The sequence below is a fragment of the Drosophila sechellia genome, chromosome 3R, assembly GCF_004382195.2.
Source record: "Drosophila sechellia strain sech25 chromosome 3R, ASM438219v1, whole genome shotgun sequence".
NCBI classification, from domain to species: Eukaryota; Metazoa; Arthropoda; class Insecta; order Diptera; family Drosophilidae; genus Drosophila; species Drosophila sechellia.
Window position 1 is genome coordinate 5,154,158 of NC_045952.1, and position 19,086 is coordinate 5,173,243.

The 19,086-nt window shown below is 41.3% G+C and overlaps 2 protein-coding genes across 5 annotated transcripts; both read left to right on the forward strand.

The window, feature by feature from the left end:
• The first annotated feature begins 271 nt into the window (after positions 1–271).
• LOC6614092 lies at positions 272–1,383 on the forward strand. The gene is made up of 2 exons (XM_002038510.2): positions 272–290; positions 347–1,383. Exons 1-2 carry the CDS (start codon positions 272–274, stop codon positions 1,165–1,167), a joined length of 840 nt encoding a protein of 279 aa, XP_002038546.2. The 3' UTR covers positions 1,168–1,383.
• Positions 1,384–1,833: 450 nt separating this feature from the next.
• LOC6614093 lies at positions 1,834–17,208 on the forward strand. Of its 4 annotated transcripts, XM_032722522.1 has the most exons (11): positions 1,834–2,035; positions 4,809–5,334; positions 5,653–6,419; positions 7,633–7,869; positions 8,035–8,291; positions 10,487–10,665; positions 10,810–11,130; positions 11,770–11,959; positions 13,640–13,750; positions 13,827–14,005; positions 16,564–17,208. In XM_032722522.1, exons 3-11 carry the CDS (start codon positions 5,768–5,770, stop codon positions 16,703–16,705), a joined length of 2,268 nt encoding a protein of 755 aa, XP_032578413.1. In that variant the 5' UTR covers positions 1,834–2,035; positions 4,809–5,334; positions 5,653–5,767; the 3' UTR covers positions 16,706–17,208. The 4 variants fall into 4 exon arrangements, with proteins under 4 accessions (XP_032578413.1, XP_032578414.1, XP_032578415.1 ...); XM_032722523.1 differs by having other exon boundaries at positions 4,809–6,419; positions 7,636–7,869; XM_032722524.1 differs by lacking the exon at positions 10,810–11,130 and having other exon boundaries at positions 1,836–2,035; positions 4,809–6,419.
• Positions 17,209–19,086: the final 1,878 nt, after the last annotated feature.

Here is a 19,086-nt window from a genome sequence, read left to right on the forward strand (position 1 = left end):
TATATTTTAAGAAATAGAGAAATGAATCAATAATAATTTAAAGAGAAATGAATCAATATTTTTACAAATTTAATCATCATGCACGGTTAACTTTTTGTGCCATTTTTAGACAGAGAACATCGCATAGTGAATATAGAACATATAGTTCTATAGAAATTAGTATGTCAATTAGCAAAATTAGAAAGAATTGATTAACCAGTAACCTACTTTCCAATGTATGTATAAAGACCGAAAAAAAATCAAAAATATGTTCAGTTTGTTTAACGTCGCCATGAAGATAATTTTAAGTGGTAAGTAAAAAATAATTAAACATTTAACCTTTTTATATTTAAATACGTATTATTAGTGGTAGCCGTTTTCGTATGCCTTACTAGGCAATGCATTGGCCAATTGCACAGTGAGCAGTTACTGGCTGTGCTGAAAGCAAGCGGAGATGATCCCAAAACTCCACTGATTGTACTGTCAAATCCCACAATAAGGCCAGCATTTGGGGAGTCAATCAAATCGGAACCGGATATGGAGACCACAATAATTCCAGATTTTGCGACCACTATTTCACCAGCCAGTTTTACAACGGCTTCCACAGAAAAGCGAAATAAAAAAACACGACCTCCTCAGATGCAGAAAGCTGGCCCAAATTATGAACCAAAACAGAGATTTTCAATGCAGGACCTATTGCTGATGCCCGGCATTTGGGAGAGCTCCCCAATTGTCGACCAGGGACCAATGACTACCCAAAACGCCCAACCAGTTTTCTATCCTGTTCCAGTTTATATTCCGTATCCGATGCCCTTTATGCTGAACCCACAGATACATCTGATGAGCAGACCGTCCAAGGATAAAGTGGATGACCAAATCGCAATGGGCTTCCATGGGATGATGGGCGAAAATCTAGTTGGAAGCTCTTTCCAGCAGGACAACGGGTCTGATTGGCACAAGATAATCGGGAATCGAGTGAAGCCGGTCAGCCAAGATGACCCGAAAAAGTGGAGGGGAAAATGGCGAAAGACAACGACCACTACAACTACCACTTCCACAACTGAAGCTCCTGTTACAATGTCAACTGAGGCAACAAGATTGCTGTCGGAGAGCAGTAACCAAAGTGATACTGTGCTAAAATCGATCGAAACCAATGAAAACAATGAGACAACTGCTGCTGCAAGCTAATTTAACAAAATAAAAGAAACGAATAACATGAAGGAAAAGAGGAATACCTGGAAGTTTACTTTGTATATGAGTGGTTAAGCCATTTTAAGTGCTTACTCTCCGTATTCCAACTGTATTTAAATGAAATCCGTGAAATCAAAAGATTTTTAAAAGTGGATTCATTATTTATACAATAATAATATTTACGTGAAATAAAGATTCTTATTTTTATACCCAATGTAGTCATAAATAGCAGATTTAATTACAAAAAATTTCTTGTCAAATTAATCTTTAAAAATCTTTAAAGCTATTTGCAGACATAAAGGGGCTTAAAAGGAACTGGAAATTAATTTGTTATCCGGATTAGCCAGACTTTACTGCGACTCCTCGTCAATTCATTTAAAAAGTCAGCAGAATTGTGGCATACTTTCAGGTGGTCAGGTGTACTTACTTTCTCTCCATCTCTCTCCCAGTTTGAGAAAGGTAGTTCGTATCTGTGTGCGACTCGATTTAAATGCATGTGTGTTGGTCGATTAAACTCACCTACCAACACCCAAAGTTGGCCGCATCTTTGGTGCGATGGAGCTGCCTCCATTCAGTTGGTTATCCACGCTCGCCGGTCAGCCGCGTTTATCGCGCCACACTGCTTGTTTTTATTGGCAGAAGCATGCGTAAAAAGTGAAAGACACAACGGATTCTGGAAATCAAACTTAACAAATTTCTTCTTGTGAAAAGCGAAAGTGTCTGCCGGACAAATAACAAAACAACTCGCTAATTAGACACCACGCCATGACGAGCAACCAAAGAATTATGAGCCAATGGTGATGATCAGTGTTTGTCGCAGCAGTTATTGTGCGTGTTAATTTCCGGGGAAGCACCGTCGTTGCAAGTGAGTAAAGTGAGGTAAAGTCCGAAAGTCGCACATTGCCTACACAATCGAATGGCCATGCAAATATCTGACCCAATTTCAGTTGCATGAGTGACAAACAAAAGAGTGGCCAACAGCTGGCAGCCGGTTGCACTTATCAACCGAAAAAATGGAAACCCGTTTTGCAGGCGAAATGCGATGCATGTCGTCCGTGTGCATTTGGCCCAGTGGGTAAAAGTGAAATTCACTGCGGTCGCTTGTCTCCGCCAGCTGCCTTCGCTGGGTTCTTAAGCTTCTTAAAGACCTTCCCCCCGCCCACCTTGAGTTATTAGCGCATGCCAGATGGGAATCTCAACGCGCTCTAATACCCATTAGAATCCCAATTAGTGCTTCGCTGTTGGGCTTGCGTGCTCGGCGGTCGTAAGTTCTTCCAGAACGAAGCAAACCGAAAATAATAGAGTTATTTGCAGTGATAAACAAATTAGGAGCATGCCAGAAGAAAGTAAACAAATGGCCGGGGCAAAAGGCCAAGCGCCAATTGTTGTGGTTCGCTTTAAATAATCACACTTAATTGAAAACGAAACCTTTCAGAATAATTTGCAGGTGATAAACCGCAGCCATATGTGCATAATGCTTTTTATTCCGAGCTCGATTTGATTTTACGACACTATGGACACATTGTCCATGGGCCAATAATTGCCAGTAATTTTAAACAATTTGTTGCGCTCCCTGGCAGATGGATAAAATGGTAAAAAGTACATTGAATACGATCTGTTTGGACTTAATAAGCCATTAGTGAGTCAAGTTGGTTAACCGCAACGAAAGTGAGTTTGCTATAGATTTCTCTGGAACGCAACCGAAGAAATGCAGACGGAGTTAAAAAACTCTTCAAAATATTTGCACGCTAGCACAAATCACACCACACACTTGGCGAACTAAGTTACAGGCACGCACAAAGTGAAATTAGCAATCTATTAGATGCAATCCACATTCACTAGGCGTTCGACTAAAACCGAAAGTCGGTCCGGGCATCGGAACAATTTAATGAAATGCAAATATACTTGAAGCTTTACATAACCGCTCGTCGAGCGGAGCATTCGCGATGTTCGGATGCGTGTCAGCCCGAGAAATTGTCACATAAAAATGCAATAAAATCTCGCGGAAATGCTGCGACTGACAGTGGCAAAAAAAAACAACTCGCAGGGAAAGCTTGTTACCTTACGAAAACGTAATCTGCCAGCCAGCCGAGAGCTGCTGGCCATTTTCAAGTGCCATTAAGATAGATGTAATTGAATCATTATTAAAAAGAGCACAAAGCACTCGAGTGAAAGCCAACAACAGAACGGTAGTCGTAAACAAATGTCTCTCAAGGGTTGCATAAATCCCAAAAAAATTATGCCAACACCGACAATCCGTTAATATTTAATTTAAACACAAACAATTTCATCGGAAAGCAGATATAAAAAGGAGCCACATTAGCTAAATTATAAACCCAACAGATATTACTTTCTTCATTAACTAACCATTTTCATTCTGCTGTTTACTCTAAATACTAAATTAAAATAAACAACCTGCCCAAACTCAGCTACAGTTTGTATACTAAAATGTTTGAAGTCTTAAGCCATGCTTCTAAGCCGGTAACCTTTAAAGGCAACTAACGGTTGCAGCTGGGTCTTCGACTTGGCTTGAACCCGCGAAGAACTTACATCACATGGCTTGGTTTTTTGTTTTTTCTTCTGGGGAGCGTGTTCTGCTGTCGCTGACTCCCTAAACTTGATATAGCTGGCTATTATTTTTATAGCAATTGTGTACTCGCTGGCTTATGGCTATCTCTGTTGGCATGACATAAGCCGCCATGGCACTTTAATACAATGCCTTTAATATGAAAAGCCATAACATCGCGAAGCGTTACATGAAACACATGTCGTTTATGCACATTACGCATTTGTACCGTCTGCAGAGAGCAACTAAGTAGCAGCTCGTTAAAAATAATAATAATAATAAGTGGTATGCAGCTGTGCGCGTAATGCGGTCTAATTGATTGCATCGGAACATGATTATAAGCAGCTAAGCCGCTCGACTTTCATGTCTAGGCCCAAAATCAGCGACTATTTTCGGGCTAATTAGAATGCCGGGAAGGTCTCAGACGGGTTCAGAGCCAAAATAAAGCAGTAATAATGCGGTCAGAGTGCCAAGCACTCATATTGATATCTTGATCGTAAATGACATATTGGAAGCACATGTCACATGTATGCCACCACAAATCTTTTGTTGCTCCTCTCATCGGAAGTGGTACAAGTAATGGCGATTTTATTTGACAACTTGATTGCTTTCTTTTGTCGCCCAGAACGGCTTTTCAATTCTATTCTGGATTCAATTGCTGTGAACAAAAGTTAAACTTTGTCGATTATTTTTTTAGAACATTTTCATTTATTGGCTAATACTAGTAGGTCAACTTTGGACTCAATCACACTAGATACAAATAATAGAAAATTTATAAAGGAATATTCTACAATACTTTGGCTGTATATTGTACAATCCATTTTGGTTAGATATTTAATAACTTCATTTCGTATATTTTTATCAGTCGATCTTGACCCGTTATAGAAACTTTACCAAATTCAAGTAATATTGTAATTTGACACAATAAAAAAGAAACTGTTACCGGTCATCGATTTACAAGTCTGTCCGCTGTCTATTGACCCATTTTCTGGTATATCTGGATTTTAAGTTGCCGGAATAAGTACTTAACCATATTGGCGCCATAAAAACATAATAAACTTTGTCGTTGTAGGGAAACCCGTTCATTGGACACCAAATGGCCGTGAAAAGCGCCGACTAGGGAAGAGAGCGTCGCAAAAACTACAAGGAAAATTAACGTCAAGCCAGCAGACAAACTGCACTCGAAGCAATCCGAAGCTAACTGGAAAATGGATAAACAAACATAGAGGAGCGAGTGTAGACGAAACAACTTTCAGCCGCGGCAAGAAATACAGTTAAGGTTTTGCGCGGCGGAAGAATCTAGGAAGAGCGACGTGTGAATGCAGGAGAAGATACAACCGATAGCGCACTGCAAAAAGTCATCGACAACCGACCGAACCGCTGAGAAGAGCGAAAAGCCAGAGAGCGACCGGTCTGCCTTAAGCCTGGCCATGATCTTGGCCAACTGTTTGGGCCACAACGCGCTCAGTTGTTAACCAGACGCGCACGCATGCGCACACGAGACGCGCGAACAGGTGATTTGCATATCCACGAGATACAAGTAACTTCCAGATACGAAACCGTTAGGCCGTAGGTGCGTCGCTGTGAAGTAATTGCAGGTAGCTAGATAGCCGACTAGAGCAAATAGAAAACGCGCTAAATGCGACAGCGAAATTCCAAACAAACCAGTCGAAAACAAACACAACGAAGAAAGTACATTAAAATCAATAAAAAAGAATTGAGCTGCTAAAAAAAGCGTCCGACAATCAATGGAATTGAGTTAGCGTGCTAAGCCGAGTGCCTCATAAATTGATTTGTCGATTGGCTAATGGTTTCGCCAATAAAGCCACCTATTGTGTCCGCTAAAACGAAAGGTTCCCAAACACGTACCCCGGTGAAATCAGATAAATAAACTGTTGGGTTGCACTTTATTGCAGGGCAAAGGTGCAATTCCAATAGGAAAAAACATAGCAATTGCACTTGCAATCGCATTTGCAATTGCAGGTTGAAGGTGTGAAGGAGCCGTCAGCTCCAAAATAAAACGAAACTGAAATGCCCAACACATACAGTGCTTTGCCCCGTAATTGGAGCTCAAGTGAGAGCCAGCGACATTGGACATCCTCCAGTAGAAATCGCACCTGCCACCCAGTGAGCATGGCCAGATCAACGAGTGGCCACTTGATTTTCCTCCTCTTGATCTGCCTAATAAACTCGGCCGCCGAAGCGGATGGAACGGCTCGGAATGGTCGTCTTGGCCGTCATCTCTCCACCACTCCTTTGAGCCATCTGGCCATGGAATCGCAGCCAACCGAGGAGCAGGAGATGGTTACCGAGTCACCAACGGAATCCCCAGAGAATGTGGAGCTTGCGACGACGACGGAACTGCCGCCGGAAGAGCCAGGAAACTTGGTGAATGCCACCGAGTTTCCCACGAGGAAGCCAATGGACAAAGTGGCTCCCACTGATTCCCTGCTCCTCAGACTGGCTCGGCGATTCGCCAGTGGAAACGAGTTGTGGGACGGCCTTGTCCGCGATTGCTATCTAAAGCCAGATGTATCCTGCTTCCAAAAGAACGTCTTCAGCTACCTGGATACCGCTCTGGATGTGCAGGACGTGAATGTGACTCAAAGGCTAAAGTTCTTCAAGAACCAAGTGGACTACCAAGTGGAAAAGGAGAAGGAGGAGCACTCGGAGGCACGTGCCGGTAAGTGGAAAGGAAATCTAAGTGCTTTTAAGGATTCGTTTTTTTGCTAGAGTCACCAGATAAATTATAACTGATCATAATATAAATACCACAGTTTTATTCATGTTTGAATAGATACAGCAGTTTCTACAGTGATAATACGAATTGAAATGTTCGCTTCAAAGGTTTTGGTTGCTTTTAATACATGCCAGTTAGCTGACAACGAATTCCTGGCTTTTAAATTAGGTATCTTTTCCGCAAATTAACTTTAGCTTAAAGCAACTTATGTAAGAGCCCTTTTCTATGCTCGCGTTTATGTGTGCGATCGGTTTTCACATCGATTCTTTTACTCGTTTTGTATAGCTATGTATACCTGAGCACGTCCGAAAAAAATGCCTCTGCCACTTCCAGTAACTTTCACTTGCCGCGTTTTGATTTGATTTTTTACGATTTTAGCTGCGCCAGAGAGCAGCAAAGTATCTGCTGCGGCAACGATCTCCCGTTTATGTGAGTCATGGCGCTTTGACTGCTCTCAATTATGCGGCTATTTACCAGGCATCACATCAGATGTTTTCTTTGGCTCATAGCTTGGCCAGCATTGTAAGAAGCGGCCATTAAGAGCCATCGGGTCGGTCAAGAATTATGTAAGCGGCTAGAAACCATTAGGAACATGCTAAATTAGCTAGGAGTATTTCAAGTATTAAAGGATTAAAGTAAAGTGAATAGATTTCAAAATAGAACGCTCAAGGAAATAAATAAATATTGATCTGGTGCAGTAGAATTTTTTATGAAAGGATTAGTAATAAATATTAGTATTTCCAAGTTAATTAAATTAAATATTGTTTAAGAAGTAAGTAAGTAAGCAGTTTCTTTAATTATTCTTTCTTTCATTGATAGTCAAACATTTACATTCTTTAGTCTATTTTACCATTTATACAATATAACCAATTTACAACGATATTGGAGAAATCTACCAAATTACCTTATGAAGATGTTTCGGCAATTCACATTTCAGTCTAATTTTACCTGCTTAAATTTATCTTTATAAATGTTAGCCCCTACGAAAATGTTTCCAAGCGCAACTTCCACTTTCGCATATAAATGGAAAATTATTATTTAGTACAAGCATGCCGCCGAGTGGTGGAAATCGCTTTCAGGAAAACTTTCATTAACCCAAAAGCGTCACTCATAAATGTTTAACTCTTATAAATTCTCGAATACCCCGATTCCCAAGCAGCCAGTCCGGAAACCCCGATCGAGGAAGTGACCAGCGCTCTATATGGCAAGAGCATCAAGTTTGCCATGACCCACGATCTGGAGGTGGACCTGCCCGAGGTTATGTTCAATGGCGCCACCTTTCGCATCTCGCCGCGGGCCATCGAAGGCAACGGAATCATCGCCAAGCTGGAGCTGATTCCCAAACAGGTGGTCAAGGCCCGACTGGCCGGGGCGATAATCCAGAAGAAGATACGTAAGTAATACTCGCAATTTGTTTCCCCATCACGCAGTTGCAGATGCAGTTGCAGATGCTGAGGCAGATGCAGATGCAGATGCGGTTCTGCAGTAGAGGCCGCTTTCACTCTCTGGCCAAACGGCATCCAAAAGTCTGATTCGATTGCTACTTTCGTTTGTCCAGAAAAATTTCTACGCAGCAAACTGGTGCTGTCATTCCTCGCATTGCTGCTGATCATTAAAATCATCAAGATCAAGTTGTTCTGGCTCCTGCCAATCGTCATCGGAGTTGGTGCGGCCAAGAAGCTGCTGCTGAAGTTCCTGCTCTTCCTGTTCCCAGCGCTGTCGCATCTCTTCAAGCTCTGCTCGCACTACCAGCAATCCTATCACGCACCCGCCAAGTACCACCACCACCATCACCTCATCGATCATCATCACACGGTAAGCACCAGATGATATTGCACACATTGCAACTGGAAAGTTGACTGGCAAAATTAGAGATGAGAGAAAACCTTATGCTAATTACTTAACTTGGCTTAAAATAATAACAGTTGATTGCCAAAAATGTAGGTTAGTCATGGATAAAGGCATAGGATTCGTGAAAATTGCAATGGTACTTAAGTATTTCTTAAAAAGTTCTTTTAGTTCCCAAGTTAGTTTGATTGCAGCTTAAAAGCCCATAAAAATACCATTTCATTATAATTGGCAAACATTTTTAAAATAAATTTTAATAGTTATTGGTAGTCATTTTACTCAGCATTCATTTTATTTGCTGTATCTGCTGTTGTATGTAAAATTTACAACGCATGTAAAACGAATACATTTTGATGACACTGAGATATGACATTCGGTTAAACAAAAATTTCTTCGATTCCATTCAGTATTGCCAACTGGTTTGGGCTGGGCCGCTTATATTTCGGCCATATTTTTGGAGAAATTTCATTAATAATCTCGATGGGATTCAGTGTTGTCTATAGGCCTGCCGGTCGGAAGTCGCTTTTGTTCGCGTCCCCGGAAATTCAATTAGAAAAGTCTAAAAGCGCGTCCTCCGCCGCCAGTTCAAAAGTATTTCCATTGAAGGTTCCCGACTCCAAGTTGGCATAGCACGTGCCCTGGAAATCTCGAAATGAGCACACGATGACGCAGACAGCTCGCAGCTTGACATGTCGTCCAATCAAATCCGTCTTTCAATTGGGCCGTTAGTGGGGAACAGACATGGCTAAGTCAGTTGCCACCCGGTTTTCTCACGAAAGAGTGCACACGCGTAGATACTCGTATTTATGAGATGCTTATGCTCGCATACGCAATCGAAAATGCCGCTAGGAGTTGAAATTTAACTGGGACCAGGAACCTGAGCTGTCGGGATAATCCGGGTCTCCATGTTTGCATACGTCAATCCTCCCTCGAGTCGGATTTCCCCTTGAGTTTATTTCATAAAACGACCGCTTAGACAATTATAATCCTTTACAGACGTCGTTTATTGGCGTTTAGACCAACTACGACAGCTGGAGAAAGTGCGATTCCACGGGGAACACTTGCAGCTCATCTTGTTCCCCAATGGAATATATGAATTTCTTAACATTTCAGGTGCTGAAAGAGGAAAGCATTGGCGGCCATAAAAAAATGGAATATCGATAAGGGAGTAGCTCATATAAATTCCAAGTGTGAGTTTACACCCGGGTGGCCAATGAAATGCGCATATTTTCCAGACAACATGCAGTCTTCAAACATGCTCGCTGGTTGCCCTGTCTGCTTTCGCACTCGGTGTAAATTAAATTAAATCACAAAGTGAAAGACTTTCCATCCAGCCATGAGGACCCAGAAACACCCACTTAACATGTCGTCTGTTTGTGAGCGTTTGTCACCTCTTTGCTGGGAGAAGTTTTCAGGCCGCACAGCATGAAATACGATTCGAACTTAGCGCACAATAAAAATCTGAAATAATAGACAGAACTTCAACCTCGAGTCCAATTGCCAGGCAATCTCACAGTCGCATACATATCTCCGCATTTTGTTCGTTATTTACGACATTCAGGCAGTCATTGAACCTACTTTCTGAGTTAAAGTCATCTCATTCCCAAGACAAAGTCGCCAGAATAATGCGTATTATTTGGTCGGTTCAAACATGACTATAAATAGCCAACGAGATTTCGAGATTGGGGGAACACTCGAAAGGGAAGCCATCCAGAGCAATGAGAAAAGTTTCGCTGCCGAGTTTATTAAATGTCATGTCGAAGCCTTGTATAGTAGCACCGACTGTTTTATTACACATTCTGAACGTTGAGTCTCCCTATGGCAGCACTGCAATACATATATGTTGCAATCAACACCCTTAAACTAAGTCAAAATACTAAAACTGGAGATTTAGAATCAAAATCTCAAATCTATATTATATCCCATTTACACTCCATAGAACAACACAGCTAAAAGCTTTCAACTGTTATTCCTGATTAATTTATGATCAAACTTTGTAAACAAAAGTCTTAGATATAATAGGGAAAAGTCCAAAATGGATTGTGTAGAAAAAAGTTAAAATTAAAATTAAAATAAATTACCGAGGGTATATTTTCCAGCAACAGATAAAATTTTAACTATTAGCGTTTGAATAATATTTTTTATTTTTATCTGATTCCCAGGTTGTTCCGCCATGGCACAGTGGTGAGCACCACTCGGTTCCGGAAATCATTTATACCCACCCGCCGAAGGGCCATCCGTCCGCCTATCTGCATGGCGCTCCGGTGCACGAGAGCTACGGACCCGGATTCGAGCACTTCGAGGGCGCCTGGGAGAACAGCGGTCCTGGCCTGGGATCCGAGTAAGTTCCGCTTCTCTAGACAGCACTCACGCTTTTCGCATCCGCATCCGTAACTGTTACTGTAACTGTCTGTGTCTCTGTCTTGTTTCTAAACCACTCTCGAACATACCACACACGCATGCGACTTGCATCACCGAACTATAGATACATAGGCGATATAAATCGCGTTGCACAAATAGAGGAGAATGCCCATTTCTTTAAGCCCCACCCGGCGAATGATGCCGGGGTCCTGCATGCTTGGGGCCTTGGCACCACACAACAGGCACAACATCAGACGCACCAGCCACATCAAAGATGGCCTGTCACCCAGCAGGCGAGGCCACCCACCCAACTCAAACAGCAGCAGGCGCAGCAGCAGACGCAGCAGCAGCAGCTCAAGCTTCAGCTGCAACAGCAATTAAGTGCTCAGAAAGTACAAGCCTCTAGTCACAGTTTAAACCCATTTCAAAGTCAGGACAAACAAAGGTACATGCCACTCAGGGGCAACCGACAACCAACAAACAAGTACACCCACGCACATGGAAACTCACTAGCACCGCCACAGAAAAACACTCAACACACCACACACCCATAAATTAGACCTTAATATAGTCTACTAACCCTAAGGGAAGTCCTTGTATTTTGTGATGTCTTGCTTTACAACAGTCTGCACTGAAAACCAGAATGCTTTGCTTATTTTGTTTGATATTTCCTCTTTTGTATAATAACCATTGAGTTCTAAATACTTTATTATCTGCTAATTATCTTTAATATGTATTATTACCTAATTTGCCTGACCCAATATCAACTACTATCGATTTTCCGATAGCCTGTTACTTATGTTTTAAGACCCATTTCCGGTATCTGTTTGTTTTCTTACCACTCCATATGTCCTTCCCGTTCCCGCTTATCCAAATGTAATTAAAATTCTTTAATGAAAGCCAAACAACGCCCGCCGCTGGTTGGCAATTGTTGCCAATTAAAAAGAGCAGCGAAAAGGAAATTTGATTCAGCGCTCCATTGACACTATTGCCCCGCCCAGGCTGACCCACCCACCCACTTAGCCACTCACTCACCCACCCAGCCACACCTGCCAGCGGCACCTAATTTCCCTCGCTTTTCCAGCTCAAGGCCGTCACACACGCAGCACCATCCGGTGTACGTCCCGGGACAGGGACACCATCCGCCGCAAAATGTTCCCGGACTGACGGCAGCCGCACAAATTGCCGCGCAGTACGATCCAGCGCGCAACAATCAGCATCCGCAGCAACCGCCGCAGCAGCCAAATCACGCTGTTCAGGAGCCACAACTTTCGGTGCGTATCACATTACAGACCATTAAGTATGTTTACTACTACATTCGCACCATTTATACGGAATTCGCACATGTGCATTTATTGTACATACATAAAAAAGGACTCTGTGAAATCAGATATTCCACACATATGGTTATTGGTGGTAGCAGGAGTTGCGTCATTTCCATTTAAACCACACAAAACAAGGTCTAATAAAATGGGTGCAGGTATACTCCATACACTTGCAGTAACCAAATGGGTGAATAACGATTCGCAGTTAAACACTGGAAACGATACCAAAAACAAAAGGATATTTTTAGAATTGTTTAAAAAATCAGAAGTCCATTTCATTTTCTTAAACACAAGTTGAACTTTATGTACTAAAATTGCTATACAATTTCCACTTTTAGTTTACTAAGACACATTCATATTTTTTGGGATAAATGCACATATAGTGAGGGAAACTCTACTGAGGAAATCACCTGGGAAGAATTATAATATATTTATTGCTGGCTGGTCGCCCAAGTACTGTAACTTTCGCAACCAGCGCTCTTCAGAGCAGCCGGTCACCGCCACCAACTACTTCTGGTCTGGTCCCATCATTAGGGGCTTCCATACGCCAGTTGTACATTTGCACAGCTGGACAACAACGCACTCAAGCAGGCTGCTGCAGTTTCACTGGCAAACAATCGTCTGACACATGGCTGTGTTTATTGACACTTTCCTCAAAAGTGCAAATTGTTTTCCTATGATGCAAATTGCCTTGTCCGCATGGCGGGCGTGTGTGTATGTATGGTGACTTCTTTTCTCTTTTTGCCCAGCGACACCATTTCGCGGACTGCAAACTGCAGGGCTTGCAAGCTGAATAGCTTGGCAAACAGTTGGCCAGACCTACAAACCTAACAGCCGGCTTACTGACTGACTAACTGACTGACTGAGGCATGGTGACGGTTTTCACTTTCAAGTGATCAAAATGCCGGCCATGTGGGCCCGGCTTTCGGCTTGTCAACTAAGCCATAATTAAAATGCACTTTGCCATTGCACTGCCCGGCAGAGTGCACAATCCGTTGACTTGCAAAACACCCCGCTGTTCAGCTCAATTAAATGAGCACACCTCGCCATAACCAAGTTCCGAATATGATGGGAACTACGGAGTTGTCGGGAAAGTGTGCCAGCGGGTTTAGTTTGGTCCGATGAGCTGTCCGCCACAGAAGGTTAGCAGCTCACGCAAACTCAACCCTTTTCACACAAACTGGCATTTGCTGCAACTTCCCACATAATGTGTGTGCCACGTTTTCGACTTAGTCGCACAGCATGTTATTATTATAGTTTGGAACTTTTGATATAATTAGATTTTACGAAGAAGCTAATCCTACTTGAAGGCTTATCTCTAAGGTCTCTAATATTTAAATAAAATCAGTTAAAAGCACTCTTCAAACTCCCACCTGAACCTAACCAACACTTTAGTCTACAATCTTAAATTTAAATTATATATATTTCCGGTTTCTGCAATCACCATTATTTCTTTGTAATATTCTTCTATTTCTTTGTAATATTGTTTTTGACAAAGGGATGATTAACTTTTCTATAATGTGCAGCCGTTTTAATAAACATTACCATATTAAATACATGTCAAATAGTTCGATTTTTCCAGTGCATAGCTAAAAGATGTCTCTCCTCTTGTCCTCTATTTTTTTCCAGCCCGAATTAGCAGCCCAGCTGAAGGAGGCTATCCGCATTCAGGCCGAACAGCGGCTCATCCAGCAGCAGCAGAAGATACTGGAGCACCAGCCATTCGTGCAGGATGGACAGGTTTGCAATTGCCCACATCCGCCGCTCTCAGCTGCCACCATGATGAATAACTTGTGCGCTTTTTATGACTTTCCAGCCGCTGTATCCGCTCAACTACGATCCGTTCTACAGTCCCATTCTGTTGAAAATCGACAAAATCATCGAGCAGCTCGGAGTGAAAAACGACCTATGCAAGGAGCGCATTGTGTGCAGCATGTACAAGGATCCGGCCACCTACAGTCCGCACAGCAATTTCATTTCCGCGGAGCTGAGTCGGTAAGTCCTTAATAGTTATTATACCAAAAACCGGATAATAATGGAACGATCATTAAATATATAACATAGTAATAGGTCTGTGTAAAGGATTAGCTCAAGAATGGTATTTAAGGCTTTGTAAACTTTACTTCCATAAGATATTAAATCTCGTAGTTAACACGAACTGAGAGCATAGTGTATAGTATTGGTAAAAAGTATCTATGAAGTCTAATAATCGAACAATCTCTCTTTTGGTCATAAACGCCCGAGTCGGGCTGTCTTTATGGCTTTATGTGGGCCGTGAACTCCGACTTGTCATTTGCCACAAAACGTGTCATTCTGTGCTCTAATTGCTCCGCAGGCATTGCAAATTGTGATGTCAGGCAGTCAAAACTGAGATTCATTTTGCCGCTAAGCCGGCCAAGTTGAATTGCCATGCGTTTTCGCTGCGGGTAAAGGCTTAATGGCCCACCACGAATTCGGTGCCCCATCATTGCCTTTCAATTAATAGGCAAGAGCGTGAAAAGAAAGTGGAACTCGGGGCTGTCGGAGTGCAGCTTGTCGTCGCAAGTTCGTGGCTGTCGCATCGCATCTCCTAATTGAACTGCACACTGCACATGGTCAGCCACGTGGAACTGCCTGCCACAGCCGCGTGCCAGCGTCACCATCGTCATCATGGGGTGGAGTACAGCGGAGTGGAGTGGCGTGGAGTTTAGGTGGCTTCCACCCACGTCGGTCACTCAGCGGGCACTCGAGCATGTCGCAGACCAGATAAACTCCCATTTCGTATTCATCATATTTCTCATGGCTCATTATCTTTCGGGCCATGCCCATGGACTTTTTTCCGCGCCGACAACAATGGGTGCAAAATTGTTAGGCCCTAGATAACAGCCTTGACAAAAATGCGAATGACAGCCCGGTGTCCCAGGAGGAGACCTAGTCCCAGACCTAGTCCCTTATGTTCGTGTGATTTATGAGTCGGCGCGCCCAATGACAAGTCATTAATTAAGTGGCCCAAAGTGTGCTTAATTGCCTTATCGGGACGCCGACTGACAAAGGCTAGGAGCTCAGGTTTTCGGTCATCGTAGTTGAATATTAATTAAAATAAATTGGCCTAATGAAAGCCAGCATTTGTTTAGAGCGTCTCCTGTTTGCAGGCATGCGCATCTAAAATGACAACAATCATAATTAGTTGAGAGCGTATTGCTTCCCCGAATTCCAATTCAATCGGAAGAGCATCGAACTTATGAAAATAATTTTAGTGTCAATGGTCCTTATATTTTAATTAGACTTAGTTATTGTTCCATCAACAAGGTAAGGCATAATAACAAAGGGGCCTAATTAAAAAAAATACGACACCGGTATGTACATACAAACTCGAAGATGCACTTTAAAGGAATAGCTGTGAACAAAAGAACGTAATTTAGTTAAGCATAACTCTACCGAAACAATGGAAATAAATCTGATCAAAGAAGAAGACGATTTTAGGAATACCAAGCAAGAAATTCAAACAAATTAAAAGTCCTCATGGATGGTTAACCAATCAAATTCAATTGAAAAACTGGACCTTTACCAGATCAAGTTACAAAAGTTTAGGTTCATTCTGGGCCAGTTTCATTCGGCTGTAGCTACTTACTTGCGTAGCAGATGCGGAAGATACAGGACGATATACTGGAACACATTAAAAGTAAGACAACACATCCTGGCACCAGGTCACGTCCTCCCATTCTTCCTCGGCGGGCAAAGAGCATAGGGAATCAGTTTTTCCTTGGCTGATGTGAGTGCGATTTTCCGGCCACCACCTTCTGGCATGGCTGACTAGTCACATGAAATCCATTAGCAACACCCCGCCCACTCAATTAATTGCCGCAGACGCCTCCAGTTTAAGAATTGCACGAGCGGCAGGATGAGGAATTGGTGTCGGTGGCTTTTGGCTGAAACACGATGTCTGGCACACAAAAGGCGCGTGTTTGTAAGCCCAAAAGTACGCAAAAGCGAGTCGACCTGCTCCCATGAAAACTTTACTGCGATGGGCCGTAGTGGCAAAGTTAATTAGCCGACTTCCTGGCACCAAAAAAAAAGGCATTCATGGGCTTTGGCTTTGACTCTAAGGCCTGCAGCTGGAGGTAACAAACTAAAAACACTCAAAGAAATTGTCACCTAGAATCTGTTTCAAAAACCAAAGTATTTCATTGCGCTGGGTATTAAAATTAAATTATAGTAATTGGAACTTATAGCAAAATGTATAGAATTAATCAACATTATATTACATAAGATATATATTATTATCGTTGTAATTGTTAAATTATTTGGGAATAAAAGTTCAGCTTTCCTTATTTATAACCTCTGAAGCACTATATATGTAGTAGAAGTTTTATCTTAGGTTATAAAGGAATATTTTAATGCTTAGAGTATAGCCTTCACACGGAATTCTAAAATCCGAAACCAGGCATTAAATTCAGTCATCTAATTTTCGAGTGTATATAAAAAGCAAGATGAGAAGCATCTGCAGAAAATACCATTTAATTAAACACGCGAAAGTTGTTGGGCAAAAGTTTATCATTTTGTGTTTGTTGCAGCGATACCAGCGAACTGGAGCCCGTAACGCATGCGAATGAGGCAGTGCGTCGCTTCTACCGGCTAATTCAGGCTGCCCGGGATGGCCAGGATCAAAAGGACTGCCCGAGCCTGTACCCACAGTGCAATATGCCGGCCAAGTGAGCCGGAGGTCGCCAATCTTCGAGAGAGAGAGAGAGACGTTAAACGTGAACGAGCAACTTTGAAGTCAAATTTTCCTTGTTAAAAACCGAACTGTAAATAGGCTAAAACACTTAGGCTAAGCTTAATTTATTTGTTAGACTCTTATTTATTTATTTATTTATTGTAGTCGAATGGTAAAAAACTAAATGTCAATTTGCGCCTTTTTTGTCACCTAGCCGCTGCTTTAATATTCATTCTGATTTTGTTCAATCTTGCATACACATTATTCACGTCAATCGGCTGCGGTCAGTACACTTTTTAAATTTCCCACACACCCGTGAATGGCACACGAATAATTCACAGACAATTTACTAAAAATACCATATAATGAAATCAGAATGTTTATTAATTGCCGGCCAGACGGATGCGATTGCAAATTCAATTAGTCAATATGCAAAAATTGTTATTAGAGGAGTTTTTGTCGCCAGCACATAAAATGGAAAATAAATTGAAATTGTGTTAAATTTGTATCTTTCTAACTTTGGGCGGTCAGGTTGAAGCAAATAAAGGAATTAAGAGAGATTTACTCGAATATTTGTTCATGAAAATGCTGCCACAAATAAAAGTAGAAAAATTGATTTTTAATATATAACATAAAAATAATTCTGAAGGCTAAACCACTCTGTTGATTGAAAATTCAAGTTAAACATATGGTGTATTTAAATGTGCAACAATGTATAAACTTAATATATTATACAATAAATTCAAGAAATCATGAAATCATGATTTCCATTTTACTCACAAGTATCAATTAAAAGATTTAATAAAGCTGAAATTCAATTAAGTGATCTCTTTAAACATTTAAAATGCTAAAATTATTTTATGAAAAACTAACTAAGACTTTTTTGATTCATTAAAAAGTTATGAGCAATTTAACAACCACTAGGTGGAGGCAGTAAGTAATCTGGAGAGCAGTCTATTTCCTGCTTGCATATCGCCATCTCGCTCGCTGGGTAATAGGTATCTGATAGTCTTTTAAGCTAGAATTTAATTACAATTTGTACTATAATTTCTTGAATTAATTTCGTTTGAACCACGCAGAACATAATCAATCATAAAAGCAAAATCGAATTGATTTGGGACCTGGTGTAATTTGGCATAAATATTTATACTTCTTTGACTTCGACCGCCTGGCTTTGGAATCAATGCTGCTAATCCAGGCTATGTTCATCAATATTTTAGAAGGTTATTTTCGAGACCCACATGCTGGGGGAATCACTCACTCAGACCAGCAGGTTCGATAATAACATGTTTTCTTTGCATAAATCAAGGCGCTGTGGGCTCAGCAGGAATGGCGTCTAATTGTCGTCGCTGGCAAACAGTCGAAATGGAAGGGAACCTATTTGCATAAATAAATTTATTAGGCAATGTATTGGCGTGTTAGGGGAGACTTTGATGTCTCCATGACGAGCACGAACTCATCTGAAATTAATATTTATGTAAATTCCAGGCGCAATTAACACGCAAATGGCAAAGCTTTCACTTATTTTTCAGCATAAGTATTCGGTATTGCCCAAACAAAAAACAAGGCAAAATGAAAACCAACAAAAAAAGGCACAAAAAATACAACAAAGAGCGGAAGCTTAAGTAAGACATTAAGATTCCTGGGCCCAGCCAACTGCACTGACATCAAAACACCGATTGCCAAATTGGCAGCTCATTAAATGCCAAAGCAGCCCAAGTACTCCCCCCAGCTCGGCCCTTATAATTTTCTTGGGCTTGTCTAAATTTGGTCCACAATACATTTCCGCCATTCGAACAATTTTTAATGAAATCAAGTTGCACACTCCAAACACGGTTAATTAATACCAGTAACATGAGTATTGTTTAAAAAAAATTCTACCTGCTTTAAGTTGAAGGAAAAAATATAATTGGGACGGGAAAGAAGATCATTAAAAGGCCTATTTCATTTTATACCTTTACACTATGGTTTATAATTATCATTAGAAAATGGGGTGGCACTTTAAATATCAAATAACTTAAGAAATTTAGCATTTTGCTAAAAATAATTTAGATTCTGTTGGAAGAAATGAAGCCAATTGGTGTTCACCAGGATATCCTTTTAAGCTCAGCATCAAACAGGCAACAAAAACCAAAAATAAGGAATTCGTAATTTCCATTTGCATCTACTTAAAAACTGCAGCCAGTCAATCCTGAATGTTTCTCCTATTTACAATATCGAACTTTTCAGAAATATATTTACATAGATCTGAAAGTTCAAGAACAATATTATCTTATTTGAATGGGATCTTTCTTTCTCCTATAATTTAAATAATAATTCGAAATACATCAGAACTGCATTTTGAGAGCACTAACATTAAGCACTAATTACTTAAGTCTAG

Excerpts from the sequence above, each read along its gene's own strand:
- LOC6614093 (XM_032722522.1), top strand. The coding sequence starts at position 5,768 with ATGCCCAACACATACAGTGCTTTGCCCCGTAATTGGAGCTCAAGTGAG. Across the intron at positions 7,870-8,034 it reads GATAATCCAGAAGAAGATAC|AAAAATTTCTACGCAGCAAA; the intron begins GTAAGTAATACT and ends TCGTTTGTCCAG. Across the intron at positions 8,292-10,486 it reads TCATCGATCATCATCACACG|GTTGTTCCGCCATGGCACAG; the intron begins GTAAGCACCAGA and ends TCTGATTCCCAG.